This window comes from Mustela erminea, chromosome 18 (genome assembly GCF_009829155.1).
Source record: "Mustela erminea isolate mMusErm1 chromosome 18, mMusErm1.Pri, whole genome shotgun sequence".
Classification (NCBI taxonomy): domain Eukaryota; kingdom Metazoa; phylum Chordata; class Mammalia; order Carnivora; family Mustelidae; genus Mustela; species Mustela erminea.
In genome coordinates, this window is record NC_045631.1 from 60,774,216 (window position 1) to 60,798,795 (window position 24,580).

General features: G+C 63.0%; 1 protein-coding gene across 5 annotated transcripts; it reads left to right on the forward strand.

Annotated features, from left to right (window-relative positions):
- The first annotated feature begins 286 nt into the window (after positions 1–286).
- Positions 287–7,922, forward strand: SLC25A10 (solute carrier family 25 member 10). Of its 5 annotated transcripts, none has more exons than XM_032322185.1 (12): positions 1,282–1,381; positions 2,277–2,485; positions 4,152–4,274; positions 4,556–4,670; positions 4,756–4,804; positions 5,074–5,115; positions 5,752–5,795; positions 5,922–5,992; positions 6,283–6,375; positions 6,691–6,768; positions 7,574–7,630; positions 7,723–7,922. In XM_032322185.1, exons 3-12 carry the CDS (start codon positions 4,191–4,193, stop codon positions 7,822–7,824), a joined length of 735 nt encoding a protein of 244 aa, XP_032178076.1. In that variant the 5' UTR covers positions 1,282–1,381; positions 2,277–2,485; positions 4,152–4,190; the 3' UTR covers positions 7,825–7,922. The 5 variants fall into 5 exon arrangements, with proteins under 5 accessions (XP_032178078.1, XP_032178076.1, XP_032178074.1 ...); XM_032322186.1 differs by having other exon boundaries at positions 1,319–1,381; positions 2,280–2,485; XM_032322187.1 differs by lacking the exons at positions 1,282–1,381; positions 2,277–2,485 and adding an exon at positions 287–710 and having other exon boundaries at positions 4,155–4,274.
- The last annotated feature ends 16,658 nt before the right edge of the window (positions 7,923–24,580 follow it).

The window sequence follows — 24,580 nt, forward strand, 5'->3', positions numbered from 1 at the left end:
TGATGGAATTGCTTTTCCTAACTTAATTTCAGTTTATTGCTGATACGTAGAAATACAATTGAGTTTTTTTTTAAGTTCTATGTCCAATGAGGGGCTTGAACTCAGAACCCGAAGAACAAAAGTCACATGCTCTTGGAACTGAGCCAGCCAGAAGCCTCTCTGGGTTCCGGGAAATTGCTGTGACCCTCCGCCCACTGTGCCCACCCCCGCCCTGACCCGCACCTTCCTGTGGGAGGGGTCTCTGGCTCGGTCTCCTCTGGGTCCTTGTGCCCGGCCGGAAGGTGACCCAGGGGTGCAGATTTCCACCTTGCCCAGCAGATGCGTCCTTAGCCTAGAGCACACTCGCGCCTCCAGTTTGCTGGCTGGGGGAATGAGAGTGGGGAGCTGCGCACAGGTGGCTGTTTCCTGGGGGCACGCAGACTCCCAATACACCTCCCAGAAGCCGGCACCCGCCGGGGCTCGGAACTTCCCGTCTCCTGGTCCCCTCCAGGACGGCTGCCTGGGGCTGTGTGGTCAGAGCACACCTGAGGCTGCACTTGGCTGGGAGCACCGGAGGTCGGCTGGTGTTCCCGAACTGTCCTTTGCCCCTAGTTTCCCTGTAATCCGCAGACTGGCTCCAGGAAGGCTTTCTGCCACCCGCCTGGCGCATGCACGTGTCCCAGGGCTGACCCCTAGGGCCTGCGTGATGAGGCTGTGACGCTGGGTGCAAGGTCAGGGCCGCGGCTGGGGCGGGCTGTTTGCAGGAGGCTGGCCTTCGGGTGTGTCAGGGACTGGCCGGGCGCCGAGGCCGCTCCTCCGCGTTGACCTTCGGAGACCTGCCCTAGGCGTGGGGGTGACCCTGCAGGGGCGGAGGGGGGCGGAGGTCGCCGCGTTCCCGGGGGCAGTGGAGCCGGCCCACCCAGCAGGCTCCCAGGAGTTGGTGCAGGGGCGGGGGGCCGGCCACGCCCCCACCCCTCGGGTACAGCAGCCGGCATTTCCGCGGGGCCCAGTCGACTCAGCTGCCGGGACGCGGCCGCTTTAAGACGCGCGCGGTCCGCCCCGCCCCCGGCTCGAGGCGGAGTCTAGCCGGCCCCGCCCCTGGCCCCGCCCCCCGGGCCGCGCGGGCGCATTGGCTGCGCGGGGCGCGGTTGGCGGGTGGCGCTTTGAACTCGGCGCGGGCGGCGGTGCGGGCCGGGGTCCGGGGCGGCGTCGGGGTCCGGTCGCGGCCGGGCGGAGGCCGGGGCCGGGCTGCGGGCAGCAGGAGCCGCGAGCGAGCCGCCGGCGCTCCCGGGCGTCCGCGGCGCGGGCCATGGCGGCGGAGGCGCGCGTGTCGCGCTGGTACTTCGGGGGACTGGCCTCCTGCGGGGCCGCCTGCTGCACGCACCCGTTAGACCTGCTCAAGGTGAGGCCGGCGCGGCCCGGGCGGGGGCGGGGGCGGGCGGGGGGCGGCGGGGAGGCGCGGGGGGCCGCCCGCCCCTGGGCGCTGACCCGCCTCGCCCCGCACCGGCCCGGGAGGGCCTGAGACCTGGGGCCGCCGGAGACCCTGCCCACTCCGCGGCGGAGGTGCCCCTTGTCGGGGACCGCGGGTCGCGTCCGGCGTCGGTCGTGCCCCATACCACCTGTGTGACCTTGGGCTGGCCGCTTGGCCTCTCTGAGTCCGTTTCCATCCCGCAGCTCCGAGGACAGGAGTCCGCCGGGTTTGGAGTCGAGGGGGTGGTTCTGTGGCGTGCGCGCTGGGTGGCTCCAGCACCCCCAGCGCGTGGGCCGGTGGGTACCCAGCGCACAATGAGGGAACGCGACCCGTCCCTGCAGGTCCCTGCCCCGGGCTGCTTCTCCTGGACTGGGAAGGCACCTGGAAGCCGCAGACCCTGTGCCCACGCAGGTCCTGCTCTGGGGGCGGGCAGGAAGCATTCACACTCATTTTACTTTTTTTAGGAAAAAAGTGCTTGTGGGGCGGTATGAGACAGAGCTGCTCTTGTCTCCCGGGGCCAGCCAAGGGGGGTTTGTTTTCTGTCCCTTTCTCACTACAAAGAACAAAGAAGAAAGGGCCAATGATGCAAAGCCTCGTCTGCCCAGGAGGCCCTGCCCTGAGGAACCTGGGGCCAGGGGGCAGCTCCCTGGCCACCTCCTTCCCTCCCCACCCCCTGCAAAGCAGCCTGACCCCCATACTCACTCCCTGGGAGGGACTGGCGCCTGTGGCCCTGTTCACCCAGACCTCAGCCTCCTGCCAGGCAGCCCCGCCCCCGCCCCCGGCCCCGCCCGCGGCCCTCCTCCACCCCAGGACCTGTTTCTTCCAGCAGCCTTTGTTCTAAATAGAGGGGATGGACTTCCTCAGTGAAAACGCAAACCAAACCACCAGTCCGGGCAGGACTAGCCACTAGCCGACATGGGGGCTGGAGGTGGTGGCCCCACTGGCGCACCTGACACCTGGCTTGTCCTGCGAGAGGCCTGAGAGGCGGCAGGGGGAGCAGGGCCAGGCCCCGGGGGATGCAGTGACCACTGAGAGAGGAGGACCGGGAACAGAAGGCTGCGTTTTGGTTTGAGAACGGAGAAACCTCCTCGTGTCTGTTTTGCTTTGCTTTCCCGTTGCCCACGCAGGCCTGCGCCACCCTAGGGTTTGGCTCTGTGTCTGATTATGGGGGACGCAGCTTCCAAGGGCCCTGTCCACTGTCCGAGGCTCCTTGGGACTTCGCATGACTTCGCTGTCCCATGCCCTGCCCCCCGGTGCTGTTTTGCTGCAGAAGGCCGCCAGGAGGGAGGTTAAGGGAGGCAGGCAGCCACCGGACTCTGACTGCTGTCTGGCCCGGGGAGGGGGGCGGGCGGCAGGCAGTGTGGCAGCCTTGGAGGCCGGCCTCCCTGGCTGAGCTGGTTGCCTCTCGACGGGGTGGCCACTGGAGAATTGACTTTACAGCTCTTTGAACTCTCCTTTTGCCCCGTGCCCTGGCTCAGTCTCACAGCTGCTTCTCGCCTGGACAAGGGCTGCTTTCCGCGTGGACGCCTTGCCCCCAGGCCCAGTGCCCTCTGTCCCGTCCAGCTAGCCGATGCGGCTGAGCGGAGCCCCCTCCCCACCTTCGCTGCCCCCCAGCCAGACACCCCAGCTAGCGCCGGCATTGGCTCCAGTCCAGGCGTAAAGTGGGGCCCACACCCAAGGCCCTGGGAAGGGAAGGGAAAAGTACCCCCACCAGCTACTTAATCCTCATAGCACACTGAGGGAAACTGAGGCAGAAGGGTCCGTAACCTCCCCGAGTAGGCCCAGCCAGAACGTGACTGGGGCCGGGCAGAGTGGGGTGTAGGACAGACTCTGGGAAGGCCGTGCCCCGGCCCCCCAGGAGCGTCCTTTCCCGTCTCCCCCACTGGACCCCCAGCATCTCTTCCAAGGCCTTCATGTTTCTTCAGCCTGTCTCTGAGGCCCCCTAACTTTTTTTTTTTTACGATTATATTTATTTGACAGAAAGACCGTGAGAGAGGGAACACAAGCAGGGGGAGTGGGAGAGGGGGAGCCCGACAAAGGGCTCGATCCCAGGACCTCGGGATCACGACCTGAGCCAAAGGCAGCCGCTTAACAGCTGAGCCCCCAGGCGCCCCGTCCCCATAATTTTTGATCCCTCCTGAGAAGTGGCGTGGCTAAGAAATGGGGCTCTGGAGGGGCGCCTGGGGGGCTCAGTGGGTTAAGCCTCTGCCTTCAGCCCAGGTCATGATCTCAGGGTCCTGGGATGGAGCCCCACATCGGGATCTCTGCCCAGCAGGGAGCCTGCTTCCCCCCCAACCCCTGCCTGCCTCTCTGCCAGCTTGTGATCTCTGTCTGTCAAATCAATCAATCAATCAGTCAATCTTGGGAAAAAAAGACGGGGCTCTGGAGTCCCCTAGCCGGGGTCTGCATCCTGCCTCAGTGTCCTCATTGGCGTGGGACTGAGGACCCCACTCCAGCCGCGCGCCGTGAGGGCCGGACGCGTGTGTGGACTGTTCCTCGCAGGCCGGGCAGGCTCCCCAGTGTTGTCGCTCCTAAGGCAGAATAGGGTGGAATGGAGGTTGGGGCCCAGTGCGGGCGTGGAGTCCCAGCCGGGCCCCCGTAGGAGACCTCTGTGTCTCTCTGTGCCTCGGTTTCCCGTCTGAACTGCGTCTCCGTGTGGCTGAGGGCGGCTGGCGGAGCGGCGGGTGAGCGGCTGTCCCCACAGGTGCACCTGCAGACGCAGCAGCAGGTGAAGCTGCGCATGACGGGCATGGCGCTGCAGGTGGTGCGCTCCGACGGCGTGCTGGCGCTCTACAACGGCCTCAGCGCCTCCCTGTGCCGACAGGTGCCTCGGGCTGCCCCTCCCGGGACGCTGGGTGGGCAGGGCACCCCGCTCTCGGAGCTGGCTCACGACCTCCCCTGAGAGATGGGGAGACTGAGCCCGGGGAGGGAAACCCGGATGCAGCCGGCCCGGGTTTGAGCATCGGCTCAGTCCCGCGCCGACCCAGTCACTTGCTGACCGTGGGGCCTTGGGAGGGTCCTTCCCTGCCCCGTGGCCCATGATGGGGGCGGGTGGGGGCGGACGGGCTGCGCCTCCTGTACCTTCTGAGCACCCTGTTCCCCCAGATGACCTACTCCCTGACTCGGTTCGCCATCTATGAGACCGTGCGGGACCACGTGACCAAGGGCAGCGAGGGGCCCCTGCCCTTCTACAAGAAGGTGTTGCTGGGCGCCATCAGCGGTGAGCTGCCCGCCGGGCTGGGGGCGGGGGGGCGCAGGTGGGCAACACCCGCGTCGCATGTTGGCTCTGGGGTCTGTCGTCCCAGGTTGCATTGGCGGCTTCGTGGGGACGCCCGCGGATATGGTCAATGTCAGGTCAGTGTGTGCCCCGCCCCTGCCAAGGTCAGGGTCTTTCCTGACTGGGGGGGGGGGGGGTGCTGACTCGCTGGTGTCCGCGGTGTGTTCAGCTTGGGGGGGGGCTGACTCGCTGGTGTCCGCGGTGTGTTCCGCTTGGAACAAGCGCATGGACCTTGGGGTCCTGGACCCAGGGGTGGGAGGAGGGGGCGGGGCGAGCCCCACAGCGCGCTGGCCTCTGTGCGGGGCGCACCGGGCCCTTCCGCCCTGAGCCGGTGTGGTGGTTTCAGGATGCAGAATGACGTGAAGCTGCCCCCGAGTCGGCGTCGCAAGTGAGTGGCCGGGCCGGGCTCCACTCTGGTTTGTGGGGGGCTGCCGGGGGCACGGGGTAGGGAGACCTGAGCAGCTCTGCGGGCCCCAGCTGGGAGTCCCAACGGGCCCTGCTGCGTGTGGCGTCCCCGGGAGTGGCAGAGACGGCTGACCCCGCGCCCATCCGCCCTGAGTCAAGAGGGCTTCTGGGTCCTTTCCAGGGGCCGGGGTGGGGGCCGGCTGCGTCCCCTGCCTGTCTGGTGTCTTGTACGTTCACAGGAAGGACCGTTTACAAGTTTAAGTGACTTTGGGCCTTTAAACAAGTTTGGGAGCTGGGGTTTTTTGTTTTTTGTTTTTTAACAGTAAAAATATCATTCTTCATAAAGTCTGAGATCCTATTGATCCCAAGGCTGTTACAGACTGACACCCCAGCTAGAGTAGAAATTGGTTCCAGTCCAGGGGCAAAACGGGGCTCCAGGCTGGCCCCCCACCCTCTCACCCTAAGGAACAGCCACAGCCAGGCCCAGCCTCGGGGGGTCTTCAGGCACTGTCGTCCCCTGCCCCCGTGGGAGCTGCATGGCTCTCCCCATGGAGGGCCCTCCCGTGGGGGCCATTGGGCAGGGAAAGCCTCACATGGGCCCCTGGTCTGTCCCTGGCAGCTATGCCCACGCCGTGGACGGCTTGTACCGCGTGGCCCGGGAAGGTAAGAGGAGCAGGCCCTGTGTTTGGGGGAGTCCAAGGAGGCAGAAGGGCCTGGGAGCATCGTGCAGGACCTGGGGGGGAGGCTGGGGGGCACTGGGCTGGGCGCCTGACCTCCGTTCTCCGGCAGAGGGTCTGAAGAAGCTGTTCTCGGGCGCCAGCATGGCATCCAGTCGAGGGTTGCTTGTCACCGTGGGCCAGGTGGGGCTCCTGCTGGTGGGGGGCTCTCGGGGTGGCATCTGGGGGACCTGCCCTCGGCCCCTGGAGAGGTGGTGGAGGAAGGCGGTGGGCTCGGACCACACCCGGGGGCTGGGGAGGTGGGTAGGCCCCTCCCGGTCGGGCCTCCCCCATCTGCCTGGTCACGGTGACCGTGGAGACGTGCTGCGGAGCAGGCGCCTGGTCGGTCCCGGTGACGTCCCTGTGGGCCCCTGTCTGCTCCCCCTGGGGCTGGGAGCCATCCCACGGACCTGCTCACCGCTGCACCCCTGCAGCTGTCCTGCTACGATCAGGCCAAGCAGCTGGTACTCAGCACCGGGCACGTGCCTGACGGCGTCCTCACACACCTCGTCGCCAGCTCCATCGCGGTGAGTGCCGGGCCTGGCCGTTGGGGCCTGGGGCCGACCAGCCTCGGGAGCTGAGGGTGCCCGGGACGAGGCCGGGGCTCGGAAGGCAGGAGGCTATGGGCAGGGGTGGCGGAGGTCCCTCTCGGGCTGCATATGTAGGCGGGTGCCCAGGCTCCGGAGCCCCAGCTGAGATGACTCCGAGTGACCCCCAGTGTCCCGGGGTCCTGCAGCTCTGAGGGTCCCTCTGAGGGTCCGGGCCCCGGGTTTCTGAGGGGAGGGCGAGAGGGGCCGGCTCACTCTGCCCAGCAGGCCCATCGGTGCTGTGCTCCCCCGTAGGGTGGGTGTGCCACGATCCTGTGCCAGCCCCTGGACGTCCTGAAGACGCGTCTCATGAACTCCAGGGGCGAGTATCAGGTGAGTCGCAGCTGCAGTCACCATCCCCCTCGACGGTACAGGCGTGCGGGCAGGGACGGGGGACCCGGGAGGGGTCCCCACACGGCCACCCTCGGCCTCCGTGGCTGGGTGCACCCGTGTCCCCATCCTGGCACGTGGCTGAGGCTTTCTCTCCCGCCGCTGTTCCAGCCAGCCGTGCAGCGGCCCTCGGCCCTGTGTGTATTTAACCCGATTCCTTGCTGTGTCGCAGAGCTGGCTGGTTCGCTGAAGTCCGTGAAAGTCGGTGGGGGCCGCAATCAAGGCGGCTGGCCAGACCCCGGGGCCCCTGCATGGCCTCATCAGTGTCCTTACTGGGCCCTATGCCTCTTGCCAGATGCCCCCCCCGCACCGTGTGGGGCCGCCATACGCTGTGGGTGCCCAGAGGGTCACCTGTGCCTGGTTCTGCTGTGTCAGCAGGGCTGGTAGCCAGTGACCTTGCCTGCCTGCCGTCACGACCTTTGATGCCCGGCCGCTCACTGTGCAGGGCCCCTGGCCAGTGCTGTGGACGGGGCTGTCATGTGTGCCTTGAGAAAAAGCAGCTCGTTCTCTTTTTTTTTTTTTAAGATTTTATTTATTTATTGGACAGACAGAGATCACAAGCAGACAGAGAGGCAGACAGAGAGAGAGGGGGGAAGCAGGCTCCCCGCTGAGCAGAGAGCCCGATGCGGGGCTGGATCCCAGGACCCTGGGATCATGACCCGAGCTGAAGGCAGAGGCTTAACCCACTGAGCCACCCAGGCGCCCCAAAGCAGCTCTTTTTATTGCTTAATTTCTGTGTTTTCTGCAGGGTGTTCTCCACTGCGCGGTAGAGACAGCAAAGCTGGGGCCGCTGGCCTTTTACAAGGTGGGCTGCTGATGGGGGCGGGGCCGCGGGGCGGGGCCGCGGGGCGGGGCGGGCCCTGGGGCTCCCCTCACTTCCGGCTTCCGGGTCCCCAGGGCCTCCTGCCTGCGGGCGTCCGCCTCCTGCCGCACACGGTGCTGACGTTCGTGTTTCTGGAGCAGCTCCGCAAGCACTTCGGCGTCAGAGTGCTTTCCTGATGGGCCGGGCCCGGGCGACCCCGCGCCCAGGAGGGTTGGTGGGCTGGGCGCTGCCCGGGTGCCCAGGCCTCCGTCCTCGGGGCCCCCCACCCTGGCCTGCCCCCGTGGGCTCCAGCCGCACCCAGCCTACCTGGGCCGGAGATCCTTCCAGTCCCCTCCGTCCCCCCCACCTCCTGCCTGCCCGCCCCAGGCTCTCCCCACCTGGCATTCCGGGGGACCCCCATGTCCCCCCCAGGCACAGTAATGACCCAGAGGGGCGGTGTCCGGGCCCTGGGTTCGGTTCTCTCCTCCCCCAGTAGCCTGCTCACCCTGGAGGTGGGCTGCTCTCCAGTCCCGGGCCTTCAGCAGCAGCTTCCATCCAGGGACTGGAGGCCACGGAGGGGGTGCCGACCCCCGGCACAGCTCAGCAGACTCGGGGTGTGCACAGACACTTTTATTTCTGGAGAGGGACCGTAGCTCTTCCGACATTCTCAAAGGCAGCTGTGCCCCCCCAGCCCCGGGGCCCCTGGGCAGACGGCGCGGGGCAGAACCACCAAGCCCAGGCAGGAGGGCGCGCGCATGGCCCGTGGGCACCAGGTTGCTTTAACGAGAAATTTCACCGAAACCTCTCAGTGCCGCGAGCCTGCTGCCGCCTTCAGAGAGTGGGCAGCGCCCCACATGCTGTCCGCGTCTCCCCCAGCTCCCCATGCAGGGGCCCGCTCTGTGCGGCCAGCGGCTGCCCACAGAGCACCCCCAGCCTGAGTCTGGCGCCAGGCAGCCTGTTCCCCGACCCCGCAAGGGGATCTCTGCAGGGTGTCAATAAAGGACCGCGCAGTGCTCCGCACCCCGTGTCTGTGTGCAGGCTCCGGCCCGCGAGACCCGCTCTGCCCCCTCCAAAGAGACTATCCAGTTCTGGGGGGCAAGGCTGAGGGCCCAGAGGGAGAAAGAGGCCCCAGCCTGACCACGTACATCGGGGAGGGCTGTGGGTGGAGGAACTGGGGGGGGCGGGGACGGGCAGGACGTGCACACCGGGGGTTCAGTTGGATCCAAGTTCCCACGGCCCCCCGCCGGGCTGCCTGAGCAGGCACCTGGGTGCTATAAGGCACCCCCTGCTCCCCACTGGCTCTGTCCCAGCTGCCCTGGGAGCCCTGCTCTGGGCTGTGTGAGGAGCCCCAGAGGCTGAGCACACCCTTGGACAGACGGGGAGGAGGCGGGGGCACCCGGAGGCCTTCCAAAGTTGCAGACCGGTGGACTCCACCCTCGGCAGCACCTTGGGACATCGGGACCTCGGACTCCTGGCTCTGGAGCGCTGTGGGTGCAGAGGGAATCTCCGTAGAGCTGCTGCGGTGGCAGGGCTCCCGCCCCCCGTCCCCCCAGCTGCGGCAGACGTGTGCACCGGCCCTGCGCCCCCCACGTTATTTGGAAGCGAATTCTGGACTGGAAGACATTTATAGATCAAAGCTTCAGCGCCTGTATCTAAAAATGGTCTTTAACGGGCACCTGCCTGGCTCTGTGGGTTAATTGACTTCTGGTCTTGGCTCAGGCCACGATCTCAGGGTCGTGGGATCGAGCCCCATGTCAGGCTCTGCTCGGCACAGCGTCAGCTTGGGAATCCATCTCAAGTCCTTAGAAATAGTCTCAAAAAATGCGACCGTTACTCCAGTAGTAACTCGTGTAGGTACAGGAACGTCGGTCTATATCCTCAAATTTCCAGTTCTACTTTGAAAGAGCTGGTTTCCTGGGAATCCGTCCAGGCCTGCATGTGTCCCTCCTGCCCCTTCTCTGCCTGTCCTCGGTCCTGCGGCCTGTCCTGGAACTCAGCACCCTGGTCCCTGAGTTTCCTAAAACGCAATAATCTGGGGCGCGCCTGGGTGGCTCAGTGGGTTAAAGCCTCTGCCTTCGGCTCAGGTCATGGTCCCAGGGTCCTGGGATCGAGCCCAGCATCGGGCTCCCTGCTCAGCGGGAAGCCTGCTTCCCCCTCTCTCTCTCTCTGCCTGCCCCTCTGCCTATTTGTGATCTCTGTCTGTCAAATAAATAAATAAAATCTTAAAAAAAAAAAAAAAAAACGCAATAATCTGAATCCAGGTCCCATTTCTGAGCCAAGGACCTGGTGTGGGGTGTGGTTCCTGTGTCCTTGCTAAGAGTCTTGAGGTCTGGCCAGGTTAGGGGGTTGGCACAAAGCAGCCATGCACCTGGGGTTGCGGGAGGCGACGCAAGTTTTCCGGGAGAGCGGTCTTGGGCGGGGGACGACAGGTTGCTGGCCAAGGGTGGGGCCTGTGGGGCTCGGCTCGGAGGCGGGGGTGGGGAGGGCAGTGGGCGGGGCAGGCGGACTAGGACCTGGCTGGGTGCGTCGTCCAAAGAGCGCCCAGGGCCAGGCCCAACTCTGGCAGTCTGGGGCTTGCCGATGACTCCGGGTCAAGCCCCACTGAGACCGCTAGAACCACAGCCCAGTAGGACAAGGGGCGGGCGGGGCCTGGGAAAGCTGCTTCGCTCAGGCCACAGACCCCACTTGAGCCTGGTGTTGGGCGGCGGGGGCGGGGGGGGGGGTGTCCTCTCTTCTCGGAGCTGCTTCTGCTTCGGTTTGGAGCCAGGAGTCCTACCTGCATGCATAACCTGTCCCTCCCACGACCAAGGGGAGAAAGTGCCCCGACTGGTTTGGCAGGGACAGCCTGGCCAGGACCTAGTGGTGTGGCTGGGACGCTGGCTTTCCCGGGACAGGGACGCGGACAGCATGGGGAGCGTGGGGACGGGGTGCTGTGGAGACAGGCGACAGGCAGAGCCTCCACAGGCCACGGCTTCCCACTTCCCCGAGCCCGCGCTCCGCACGGAAGGGCAGCGGGGAGGTCCTGCCGGTCCAGGGGCCCCATGTTGCTCCTCCAACACTGAAAGCCAGCAGCCCCCCGGGGCCACTGCCTGCTCCCGCAGTCCCTGGGGCCCCAAGCCGATTACTGGCCCACGGGGACAGGGACAGGAGAGCTCACAGCAGCCCTCACCAGTCTGCCCGGCCTTTTTTTCTTAAAGAAACACTTCACACTTGACAAAAAGCTACATGCCCGGTATTTGTGGACAAATGTCAAGGGGGCCCAGAGCAGTCACGGGAGAAAGGACATTCTAGCAATAGGATGTATTGGGCTGCTGGACCCTCACTCCCCCATGGACTCGGCTCCTCAGCACAGACGGGCGGGCCTGGCAGGCGCAGCCCAGGACGCGGTGGGGCCGGTGCGGGTGTCTCCGCCGCTCCTGCAGGGGAAGCTGGGCCCCAGAGGAGAGAAGCAGCTGAGTGTGACAGCAGGTGAGAAGCATGTCCCCACGACACCTGGGCAGGGACGACCCCAAGTCCACTACCCGCCGACTGGGCCACCAGCACGTGGCCTGTCTGTACGACGCGGGATTTCTCGGCCATAAAAAGGAGTGGACAGCTGGAAGGCAGCAGGTGTGCTCCCCACATCTGGGGACCGGCAAGGTCTCGCTCCCCTGAGCCCACACCCCCAGCCTCCCCGCAAACCGCCAGGGCAGCACAGAGATCCACGGCCTGTCCTCCGCCCGCGCCGCCGTTGGCCAGGGAAGGAGGCGTTCTGCCGCGATGGGACGGGGCCATGGGACGGCGGCGCGGGCTCGTACCTACTGTGTAGAGAGACAGTAGTTCCGTTTCATATTTTGCTTAGAAGGGAGATCATTCTATGGAACTTTGAAAAGAGAATTTTGGTTTAAAGATTTCAAGTCCTCTCTACACCAAACATGGGGCTTGAACCCACAGCCCCGAGATCGAGGGGTGCTCGCTCCCCTCAGCCACCCGGGTGCCCCTGCAGGATCCGACTCCAGGATCCCGTTGAGGGAGGAGGGAGCTGGGGGCGGGAGGGGCCGTGGGCAGGGCAGCCTGTGGTGCGAGAAGTCTGGAGAGGCTGGGGTCCTCTGGGGCTGCTGGGGACAAGGGGGGGCACCAGTGACCTCCTGGCCCGGGTCGCCCGCCCCACTGCATCCAGCCGGGGTGGGACGAGCTCATCTCTTCATCAACAGCCGGGGTTGGGTTGGGTTTGGTTTTTAAGGAACCCACAGACCACAGCACAAACTCAAACTCGCAGGGTAGGGAAGGCTTCTGGGGAACATCGCGCCTTCCCCCAAACAGACCCTCCCCCGGAGACAGCCCGGCCCGCCAGACCCGGGTACTCCGCCGGCAGGAGAGCGAGCACGGGGAAACCGCTCGTCGGGGTAGGACTCACAAGTCTGGATGCCTCCATACACTCTTGAAAGCATCACCCCAGGCAAGATGGTGGGCACATCCAACACCCCAGAGGTTTCCTCCTGCCCCTCCCATCCTGGGAAACCACCGATCTTTCATCACTGCAGATTTCTGTAATTTTATGTAAATAAAACCATATAACATGTACTCTTCTGTTTATTTATTTATTTATTTATTTATTTTAACGATTTTATTTATTTATTTGACAGAGAGAGATCACAAGTAGGCAGAGAGGCAGACAGAGAGGCAGGCAGAGAGAGAGAGGAGGAAGCAGGCTCCCTGCTGAGCAGAGAGCCCGATGCGGGGCTCGATCCCAGGACCCTGAGATCACGACCCGAGCCGAAGGCAGCGACTTAACCCACGGAGCCACCCAGGCGCCCCTCTTCTGTTTTTTTAAATGAGCTCCGCACCCAGTGTGGGGCTCGAACTCATGACCCCCCAGATCAAGGGTTGCATGCCCTGCGACGGAGCTGGCCAGGCGCCCTGGTCATTTCAAATCTGTGATCTCCTCCTTGACTCCAGAGTTATTTAGAAAAATAGACAAATCCGTTATTCTAGTTGGAGACCGGACCACCCACCCTCGATGACAGCACAAGTGGATAGAAAATCACGAGGAGGCGGAAGACCTCAGCACCCACCCACAGGGCCTGGCCGACACCCGTGGGGTGTTCCACGCACAGCAGCAGAGCCCAGGGAGACCACGGTGGACCATTTCCTGAGCCCGAAAACAAACCCCAACAAATTTAAAAGACTTGAAACCATACAAATTGCATCACCAGCCGCAATGAAATCAAGCTAGACGTCAGTGGCAGAAAGATGACACTTGGAAACCATCTCTGGATCCAGAGGACAGAGGACACCTCAAGGAAAACTGGAAAAAAAGGAAAAGGAAAGCTGAAGGGGCACCTGGGTGGCTCAATAGCTTAAAGCCTCTGCCTTCGGCTCAGGTCATGGGACCAGAGTCCTGGGATCGAGCCCCGCATCGGGCTCTCTGCTCAGCGGGGAGCCTGCTTCCTCCTCTCTCTCTGCCTGCCTCTCTGCCTACTTGTGATCTCTGTCTGTCAAATAAATAAATAAAATCTTTTAAAAAAGAGAATCTCTTAGTAACGCAGGAGTAGAAAATATTTCCTTGATATGATAAAGGGCATTTCCTTAAGAATACAGAGAAAAATTACGGGCACCTGGGTGGCTCAGTGGGTTAAGCCGCTGCCTTCGGCTCGGGTCATGATCTCAGGGTCCTGGGATCGAGTCCCGCATCGGGCTCTCTGCTCAGCGGGGAGCCTGCTTCCTCCTCTCTCTCTGCCTGCCTCTCCGTCTACTTGTGATTTCTGCCTGTCAAATAAATAAATAAAATCTTTAAAAAAAAAAAAAGAATACAGAGAAAAATTAAAATATTTAGAAGGATAAACCTTTGATTATTTAACAATTTTAAAAATTATGCATGATAAAAATTTCATAAACAAAAATATACAAACACACATACAAATTACAAACCCGAGACAACATTTGCAAAGTATGTGATAAAAGCTTCCTAATATACTAATTGCTCCTACAAATCACTGTACTAAGAAACCTGAGAGAAAAATAGGCTAAGATTGTTCATCTTTTGTGGGCCATACACCTTGCATTAGCTGCGAGTCTTCTGATCATATGGTAGAGAAACAAGGTTCAAAATGACTTGTACAAAAGAAATGTTTCGGCTTACATAACTGAAAAGCCTGGGTGTTAGCTTTCAGGTATGGCTCGATCCAGGTGCTTCACCCATTCCTCCTCTGCCTCAGTCCAGCTTTCCTCTGCATGACTTCATTGTCAGGCAGCCTCTCCTCAAAAGGGGACCACATTGCAGCAGTTCAGATCCCCCATGAAGAGGGGAGAGCAAAGATCCGGATGAGCTCTCCCGGACCCCACCAGAGTCAACCCCAAACTCAGGCGTCCCAGGACAGGCCGAGCCGCCGAGCTTGAGTGTCCAGGCTCTGCAGCCCAAGAGTGGGGAGAGGGTCCCCAAAGGGAAAACAAGCTGCTGTTCACAGAAAAGTATGAAGAGACTGGCCGATGTCCCGCAGACGGAAGTTCTGCCCCTCGCAACCCTACCTAGAAATTAAAAGAGCACAGGCGTGTCACTCCTCTGCCCAGAATGCGGTCCTGTCGCTGCCGGACGTGGGCGCGCAGCTGGAGGGTGTCACGCCAGCCCGCGAGACAAACACGGTATGCTTTCAGTCAAGTGTGCAGTTTAGGAAACAAACATGCAGAGGGTAAAAAGACAAGCCAGGAAACGGACTCCTCTCTGGAGACTTCGCTGATGTTGGGGCGGGCAGGTGACAGGGTCTCAGAGGACGCTTGTCCAGCGGCTGGCTCAGTCTGGAAGTGCTGAGTCACTGCCTCTTACCCGCCAGACTGCTCTTACCCCAACTTAAATAACCAGATTAAAACAAACAAACAAACTTGGAACTACAAAAAGAAAGAAAAAAAGAAATGGGCATCTGGGTGGCTCAGTGGGTTAAGCCTCTGCCTTCAGTTCAGGTCATGATCTCAGGGTCCTGGGATCGAGCCCCGCATGGGCTCCCCCTCCCCCCCAGCCTGCCTCTCTGCCTACTTGTGATCTCTGTCAAATAAATAAGTAAAATCTTAAAAAAGAGAGACAGAGGAAAAAAATTAAAACAGCTCGGGATCCTGTCCTCGGAGAATGTGTTCTCCCACAGAGCCCGCGGAGCAGCCGTGATGCGCTTCAGGACACAGCGGGGAGGGGGACACCGGGGCACTCTGTCGATCAGGGGTCAGACACGGCCGATCTCAGGCTCCGCAGGCACTGGGGGGTCCTGCTTGTCCCCCGTGCCTCCCTCCAGCCCTGCGCACCGGCTCCCTCTCTCACAAACAAACAAGAAGAAGAGCGTGGCGCTCCGATGCCTCCAGCCCGACACTAACCGACGGGTTGCACAGAGGCTCGGGCAGGAGCTCGGAGAGCCTGGACCAGGGCCAAGGGGGAGCAAAGGGAAGTGGGAGAGGCCAGCAGAGCCCCGAGGCAGGGTGCGGGCTGGCCGGCAGGGCCCGGGCGCTGGGGCTCCGGGGCCAGGTGCTGTCAGGGGGCCTGGGTGAGGCCGGGGGCTCAGTCAGGTGCGGGGAGCACAAGGCTGCCCCTGGCTGGCAGTTCCTCAGGGGACAACGAGCTGCTGCTCCTCTTCTCCAGGCTGTCCCAGAGAGATGAGGCCAGTGGCCCTGGGGGAACTCCCCCCACCCCGGGGTTGCCGTTCCCTAACATGCCATTGCCAACATGTGGGGTGGCCCGGGGGCCCCTGAGAGGACAGATGGTTACCCACACGTGGCTGTCTGTCCAGTGGAAGGACATCCCGACACACACGACAGGAGGGGCGGACAGGGAAGACATCCCCCCGCGCCCGGGGGAGCAGAGCCAGACGCAGGAGGGCAAACCCAGCGCGATCCCTCCGACAGGTGTCAGGAAGGAACGTGTGCAGCCACGTGAGGCTGGGGAGAGGGATGCGGCTCCGGGCCGGGCAGGCGGGCTCTGCACGTGACCGCGTGGCGGCTGCGCTCCCAGCGCTGTTCTGAACCCCCGACCTCGTGCTTCAAACGCGTGGACGGGACGGCATGCCAATAAAGCTGTTAAGAAAAGTGAACTATTGGGACTCTATCAAGATAAAAAGCTTCTGCCCAGGGGCGCCTGGGTGGCTCAGTGGGTTAAGCCTCTGCCTTTGGCTCAGGCCGTGATCTCAGGGTCCCGGGATCGAGCCCCGCGTTGGGCTCCCAGCTCGGTGGGGAGTCTGCTTCTCTGTCTGACCTTCTCCCTGTCCTGCGCGCGCGCTCTCTCTCTCTCTCACATAAATAAATAAATAAATAAATAAAGATCTTTTAAAAAGTAAAAAAAGATCTTAAAATGCCATATAGGACACAAGAAGAAGAAAAAATTGGAAGAGCAGAAGGACACCACAGGCGGCTGTGAGAAGGGCAGAGGTCCAGCCGGCCCGGGAGCCCCCCGAGGAAAGCTGCGTCCCCCCGGGCCTCGGACCCCCTTCCCGCCCCTCTGGGGAGCCCACCACCCCCACGGGAGGGAGGAGAACACGGCCCGGGCAGAGCGGCAGTGCAGCCCGTCCCTGCACCCGCCTGCCTGCTGCCCCGTGGTGTTCCTTTATGCTGCGGGTCGGTGTCCTGCGAGAGCCGGGTCCCCCAGCCGTCGGGCCGAGGGCTTCCTCTGGCTGTGCCCCCCAGGCAGGCGGCCCACCGGGGCCGGCCCAGCAGAGCCCACTGTCATTTGCTCGGTGGACGTGTCTGTGGCTGGGAGAAGGAGCTGGGGGTGAGCAGGTCCACCGCCAAGCAGGCCACCGCCTTGCGGAAAGCCTGTCACCCCCAGGGTGGCCACTGGGTGGCAGTCACGGGCCGCCCGTGGCCAGGAAGACCTCGTAGCAGGAGCAGGTAGGGTCAGGTGGGTGGTGGGGGGGTTAGTGACCCAGAAGGGTGCTGCCCTGCGGGGCCCAGGCCGGGGTTCCTCGTGCCCAACCAGCCGCTGAGGACACGCCTCCCAGGGGACAAGAGGAGCCAGCACACGAAGCCGGCACAGGAAGAATTGGCAGAAATTATTTCCGGGTTTGCCTGGGAACAATACTGATCTGGAAAATACAAGCTTCCCAAACCCGGGGCTCAGAGGTGGTTCGAGCCCCCAGGACTTCCGAGGGGCGGCGGGGCCCAGGGAGACGTGCTTCCTGCACCGGGGTAGGACCCCGGGCCTCTCTGTGGGTCCCACACGGCTGCCAGCACGGGACCACAGAGGGGCGCCCGAGAGGGTGACAGGCAGGCCAAGGACATTTGAGGGGCCTGCGCCCACCTGGGGGAAGCAGGTAGGGGGACATGCTAGACCACACAGCTGGTCTGTCCAGCCAGGAGTGTGTCTGTCCTCCCTCCTGACTCCAGCAGGAGACAGTGGGCAGTTTGCAGCAGGAGGGGGATCCCCGAGTTTGGGCCGAGTGTGGAAGCCTCTGGCTGCCTTGGTTGAATGGTTTGGGGACTGCAGTCATGGGTCCCATGGGCGCACAGGGCCGTGGGGAAAGGGGGCAGAGGACCATGTGACCCCAGGCCTTGGGGGCAGGTACAGTGCAGGGGCACAGAGAGGGGCCTGCTTGTTTCCAGCATGGGCCCCGGGATCACTCCACCACCCCTCCTGCCCTGTGTGCAACCCTCGGGGAAGTGAGTGCAGCTTCCTTTTCCCAGTGAGCCTTGCCAGAAAGACTAGGACCACCATGGGGCTCCCTCTCCCCCCAGCATGATACACCAAGGCCCTCCCATGAGGAGACTCGGAGCACCAGCCACTATGGCCGGCTTTGCCCTCAAAGGACACTGGAGGGGCCACACCTGGCAGTAGACACAAGACAGGTAATTCGTTCTTGGGGACCCTGGAGCCCACCGGGGCCCCACTTCCCATGACAGATCCCAGCGCCCAGGCTTGGCCCCTGACCCCTGTGTTCCCTGGAGGCCTGGCCTCTGCGGGCTCTGTGGGCGACTCCTGCCTGGGGGGGTCAGGGTCAGACAGGACTCCAGGGCCCACTGTCTGACCCTGGAAGGCTCAGAGCTCCCCGTGCCAGCAGGGCATAGCTACACTCTTTTGGGTGAAGAGTGGTTCCGGGGTGATCTGGGCCCTGGCCAGGCAGCTTAGCTTGTTCCTTTCCCCAGGTGAGTCAGAGCTGAAGCCACGTGGGACCAGGCACCAGAAAAGCAGCTTAGTCTCCACCAAGGTGCCCCACACTTTCTGTGTGTGTCTGAGGCATGTGCATCAGGTGACAAGACCAGTGTGGCAGCCCAGGGATGAAGCCAGCACAGAGGGCAGGCAGAACAGACAGTCCCCGAGAGACAGAACCGCAGCCCTGATCAAGCTTCTCCTGAAGCCGACCCCTCTGTCATTCAGTGTGACCCATTTATTCTTCCAGTCAGTTTGAGTTTTCAATGACTTAAAACCAGAAATACCTTCAGTCATGCGGCATATTTCCAAATACTAGACGAGCTTGCGACAGTGGGAGCCGCCTGCCGGCGGGTGGTAGTTATGAAGGGCAGTCCTGCAGCAGCGAGCACGGGCATCTTGTCTCGCAACGAGGACAGAGGCGCGTACCCCGAGTCCATCCCCGAGACCAGAGGGTGCGCCCGGGCTTCCAGGACAGGATCTGGGATCCAGCTGGCTTCCGGCTCAGGCCGGACAGTATCAAACCCCTGCATCACCCAACAAATCAGCGTGGTAAACGACACGTACCACGAAATGTGCCACGTTCATGCGGACGGCTCGGTGCCGCTGAGCACGTCCATGTTCTTGTGCCGCCACCGCCACTGCCATCCACCTTCCCACGCTGGAGTTCTGTCCCCATAAACATTGACCTCCCAGCCCCTGGCACCCCCAGCCCTTTTGTCTCTACGACTGCGAGTCCTCTGGGGGAATGATGCAGTATTTGCTCCTCTGTGATGGGCTGAGGTCAACGAGCGTGTCCTGTAGGTCCGTCCACGTGCAAGCGGGTGCCAGGATGTCCTTTCTAAGACCAACTAATATTCCACCGTGTGGACGGACCGGCTACATCCGTTCACACGTCAGCGGACACAGGCTGCTCCAGCTGCTGGCGATCTGAGGTGTCCCGCTGTGGCTGTCCAAGTCCCTGCCCTCACGTCTTCTGGGGACACCCACGAGGCACTCCATGTTGCCTTTTGGAAGGGCCTGCCTTAGGTCTTCGAGGTGGACACCAGTCTCCGCGTCGGCAACCCCCCTCCCCACAGGGAGGCCCCATGGTTCCTTGGGTGTCCTGCCTTAGGAATGGCACAGACCCTTATCGACAGTCCTCGAAAGGCCCATGTGGCTCCCACACCCCAGGCTCAGGTCTGAAATTCTGAGGGGGTCACCCACTCTTGGCTTTGGGGTGCAGAGGCCAGGGGGTCCCCATCTACCCCTTGCAGCGTGGACTGGACTCGCCGGCGTGCCTCGGCCAACAGACGGTGACACGAGTGACAGCATGTCCCCTCCGAGATTAGTTACAAGAAGGTTTCGGTCCTGCCCTCACTCCCCCACACACTCCTCAGGGAGCTGGCTGCCGCCTCGCTCGCTCCTGAGAGCCCACAGAGGAAGGAACGGCTGTCCCTGGCCAGCAGCCTGTGAGGACCTGCAGATTCCTGACGCCCAGCAAGCGCGAGGCGGTACACGTTGCTGCTGTAAGTGGCCGGATCTGGGATAATTCGTTACGCAGCAGGCGGTAGCTAATGCACTCTGCTAGGACACTACGTCCGAGGCTCCCGTGGGTCACAGCTCCCTGGGAGCCAACCCACCTTGCCGCCCGCTGGGCCATCTGGGGACCGGGCACCCCACGGAACGATGGGCACCCCAGCTCTGGCGGGCCCCCCCCACCGACCCTGGCCTAAGGAGGATCCAGAACTTGCCGACATCCCCAGAGCCTGGCGTGGCCGCTCGTCTGCCCTCAGGGCGCCCCGGGGACCTCGGCAGGCGCAGGTGCTCTGATCCTGCAGAAGGAGCCCGGCCGGCCCTCCCGCCCTCTGTCTCCTGGCCCTTCCCCGGTTCTTCCCAAGGCAGCTCACCGCAGGCCCTGGCACCCCCCACCCCCGGCTTCCTTCCAGGAACACATCCCTGCCTGGGCCCGAAGGCCCCCGCTGTGCATAAACTCCTCCGGGCCTGCCCAGTTCCTCCGGCTGCTCCCGAGTCCTCACACTCCCTTCCAGTTCTCCTGCGGGCTCCCGGCCAGCGGCTCCTCCTGCGCTAGCCCGTCCCCGCCCAGGGCAGGGAGGCCGGACCGGCCCTCCACGCCAGCTTCTGCGAGCCGGGCTCCTCCCTTCAGGCCTCTGCTCAGGCCCCGGAGGCGGGAGTGGGGGCGTAGGAGGGAGGGGGGGGTGGGGTGTCCCCGGGGCCTCTCCTGGTGCTCCTCTGCAGGAGTCGCGCTCTAGTCCCTTTCTAGAAGGACCTGGTCTTACTGGGTCAGGGCCCACCCTGTGACCTCATTTTGCTTTAATTACCTTAATTGCAGTCACTCCCTGAAGTGCTGGAGGTTGAGACGTTGAGGCCCCGACGTGGGGGGACTCAGCTGGGCCCTGACAGGCACCTCTGGGTCTTGCTGCCCCGAATCCCCGCGTGGTGACTTCAGGGCTTCCTGCTGGCTCGAGCCTGACCCTCAACAGTACCGTCGTGCTCCCCAACCCCCAAAGCCCCAGGGCTGTGGCCCGTGTGTCCCTGCCCACCTGCGGCCCACGCCAGTCCGACGCGTGAGCATCTGTCCCCACCCTGCTGCCCGCACCCCGCGAGGGAGGGACAGGAGGGGCAGGGAGCCCCCAGCTTCCCCGTCCCAGGGCTCTGCTGAGTCCCCTTGCTGAGACAAGAGAGGGTGGCTGGCGCCAGTCTGCGGGCCACCTGTGTCCCACGGAGACCAGGGCCAGGGCGCAGGGAGCCGTGGAAGGTCACCCGCGCCACGGGGCTGGGCATCAGTGGGACTGACCCGCAAGAGCTGCGGCTCCCGGCCAGCCCGACCCAGCGCCCCACAAGGCTTCATCCCTCCTGCGGCTTCCCTGGTTCTCGCCCCTCCGTGCGCCGTCCTCTGCCTGCGCACTTGGCCTGGCTCACTCTGCAGGAGCCCAGGGCCCAGCCTGCCTCCCGTCCTAATCGCCTGGATGACCCAGACGGGGGCTTGGGGCTTGTCTGTCCCCACCACACCATGACCTCCTGGGTTAGGGGCCCCCTGCCCTCTGGCCTCCTCGGGGCCCATCCACCACCTGTCCCCCGGCCGTCCCTGCCAGTGGCGCCGCCCCCCTGCCCCCCTGCTCTGTCGCTGACCTGAACCTGGCCCCATCGAGAGCTGGCGGCCCCAGGGCCCCTTCCCGCCGCCACCCTCCCTCTAAGTGGCCTGATTCGATCCAGCCCCAGCAGAGGATAATGACCTGGATGGTGGCTCGGGGCGAGAGGCAGCCGGCGAGACAGAGGCCAGGACCCGGTGTCCCAGAGGATGGAGGTCACTCGGAGGGAGGATGCCACTGTCCTCGGTCCGGCCCCCTTCCTGCAAACTGGGGCCTGGGCCCTTCCCCCAGCACAGGCCGGGGGGCAGCGGGCAAGTCTGTGCCCGCTGCTTCACCTTTGAAGGCTCAGGCTCCCTGTGTGTGACGCGGGGGTGGAAACCACAGCCCTCCACTGAGGCTGGGCTCAGGGCCCCGAGTCCCTGCAGGTCAAGTGCACGGGTTCTGGGCCCTGGCCACCCCCTCCTGGGGGTCCTTGGCCACGCTTGCGTGACTCAGTTTCCCTGTGCCTCAGCAGACCGTGTCTGGAACGGTGCTAGGGCCAGCATCCAGCCTGGAGGAGTGGTGACACCGGGCAGGAGGGCCATCAGCCACGGGGCCGCCGTCAGGGAGGGCCGTGGAGAAGGTCGGTCGGGAGGGTGGAGACCAGAAGGATCCCGGGGGTGGCAGGACAGAGGTTTGAGGCCCAAACCCTGTCCCAGGGCCTGCCTCAGGGGCTGCTTCCCCCCAGCCACAGGCACAAAGCCCACACTCCTGCTCCCGCCCGCCCCTCTGGTGGCACCAGCTTCTGTCTGCAGATGGACAGGAGGTCTGTGCTCTCCCTACGCAGTGCTGGGCCTGTGCCAATGGACAGGGACAGATAAGCGGCCCCCAGGCCTGACCCACAGCCAAAGGTCAGCCGGGACCTTCCCCCAGGGGCATGGTGGGGCCTGGACATGGCTCTTCTGCCACCTCACTGCTCCCTGACCTCCCCCCCGGAGACTCAGAGACGGCAGTGAGCACCCCAGGGCCTTCCAGCTGGGCCTGTGCACACACCCGCACACGGGCACACACATGCACACGGACACACACAACCGCACGCGGACACCCATACGGACACGGACATGCACCCACACATGGACACACACAGACATACACAGGGACAGGGACACACACCCGCACAGGGACACACACACACGCACGCACAATCACATTCCCTACCCAAACAAGCAAGTCTGCACGCACCAAGGACCCTCCATGTCTTGGGTCTGAGGGAAGGACCAGGAACCCTGGAGAGCAGGAGCAGGAGGGGCAGTGCCCGCCGCACGGAGCAGGCTCCGGCCTGGGCACAGGATCCTAGGGCCGCGGCTCACACTCGCACAACTGAAGACCCCTGCTGGGAGAGGGGGTCCCCTGAAGGTGTTTTAAATCTCCAGCTCTGGCAGAGGCCCCTGAAGGAGGGAGCCTTGGCTGGGGACTTTCCTCAGATGCACCTGCCCCCAGCAGTGACCTGGCATCTCAGCGCCTTACTTGAAAAAGATGTACGTGCACACACTTAAAACCAAAACAGAGCTTTGTGCTGGTGAACACATATAGCCACGAAGCTCTTAAATTCTACAAGTGAGGGGCGCCTGGGTGGCTCAGTGGGTTAAAGCCTCTGCCTTCGGCTCAGGTCATGATCTCAGGGTCCTGGGATCGAGCCCCGCATCGGGCTCTCTGCTCAGCGGGGAGCCTGCTTTCTCCTCTCTCTCTGCCTGCCTCTCTGCCTACTTGTGATCTCTGTCTGTCAAATAAATAAATAAAATAAAAATTTATCAAAATATTAGCATATGAAATACAGAAATATACAGAAAGGATACTTCCTGACCACAGAATGCAAGGTTGGTCCAACGTCTGAAAATCAGTGTCATTTACCACAGCAATAGACTGAGAAAAATCAGATCATTTCATAAAAAATCAAAGTCGTCTGATAAAATCCAACATCCATTCATGACAGGACGAAGCAAGCAGGCGCCTCCCAACACAGCAGGAGCGGGCATCGGTGATCTTTCTTGGATGGATAAGCCGCATCTCCCGTCTTCAGACCGCACGTTCGCCTCCACAGAAAACCCAAAGAATCGACACTGCACACAGAACTGACGAGTGAGTTTAGGGAGGCCGTAGGATACAAAGTCAATATTTGGAAAACAAAGATAGTTTGTATGCACTAGCAGTGAACCACCAGAAACACAAATTTAATGTAACTTATTTATTTATTAAAGATTTTATTTATTTATTTGACAGACAGAGACACACGTAGGCAGAGAGGCAGGCGGCGGGGGGCGGGGGGGGATGCAGGCTTCCCGCTGGGCAGAGAGCCCAAAGCGGGGCTCGATCCCAGGACCCTGGGATCATGACCCGGGCGGAAGGCAGAGCCCCAACCCACTGAGCCACCCAGGCGCCCTGACGTAATTACTTTTGAGGGAGAGCGCGCAAGCACCGGCGCACAGGGCGAGCGGCGGCGGGAGAGGGAGTCTTAACCAGACCCCGCGCCGCGCACAGAGCCTGACGTGGGGCTCGGTCTCTGGAGCCCGAGACCGTGACCCGAGCCACACCGAGAGGCGGACACTCCACGGACCGCGCCCCCGGGGCTCCCCAGCAGTTTCTCTCGAAGTGAAGCCCACGCCGCCCGGTGAGCCCACAGCCCGCTCCCAGGTGCCTCCTCCGGGAGCAGGGACAGCAGGTCCCCACAGGGACCAGCACCGGCCCCGCCGGGCAGCAGGCGGAGGCGACCAGGGAATCGGGCCTCGGAAGGCTGGTGAGCGGAGGAGCGGCGCTCGCGTGTCGTGGCCGCCTCCGTGGCCCAGCGGGCTGTGACAGAGAGGTGCCTCCACGGCTCCGTGATGAGGACCAGAAGCCAGGCACGGAGGGCCGCGCGGTGCGCTTCGAGGGAACTCGTGGAAAGCCGGCGCTGTAGGACCGAAGTCCCGGCAGGGCGGCCTGGGGCCCCGGGAGAGCCCCGGCGACAAGACTCAGGAGGGGCTTTGGGGTGATAAAATGTTCCGTATCTTGATTCCGGTGGCGGCACGACAATGTTTGAGAAACTTCCCTGAACGGTCCATTTCGGGTGCTTCTGCGCGCGGGCATCAGGCCCCGACAAAGGGGACTTTAGCTCGAGCTGCGGGACGAGCGGGGCGAGCGCCGGCGCAGCTGATGTGAAGGCGGCGCCGGTGCGGGCCGAGCCGCCGGCCCCACGCAACCGGGGCGGGGCGGGGGGGGACACGTGTGGCCTCGGAAACGTCGCGTGGGATGGAGGAGCCGCAGACTGGGCCACGCTGCGCCCCCCAGGCCACGCTCCCTGACGCCTCATCTGGACACGCGCGCGCGTGTGATCGGAGGCCGGGGTGCGGACACACGGCGCGGGGGGCGCAGGAGGGGACGGTGGGCGCGTCAGAGGAGACTGACAGTTTTCGTTCCCTCTTTTGTTTTTATCTTTTATTTATCTATTTTTTTAGAATTTCAGGTGCGAATTCAGCTGCTATCAGCTCTGAAAGTTTTATTTATTTATTTTAATTTTTTTCTTTTTTAAAGATTTTATTTATTTATTTGACAGAGAGAGATCACAAGCAGGCAGAGAGGCAGGCAGAGAGAGAGACGGAAGCAGGCTCCCCGCTGAGCAGAGAGCCCGATGCGGGGCTTGAGCCCAGGACCCTGGGCAGAGGCTTTAACCCACTGAGCCACCCAGGCGCCCGTCTCACACATTTGTAAAAGGAAACATGAGCACTGGGCACCGAGTCCGCAGCGCCCCCG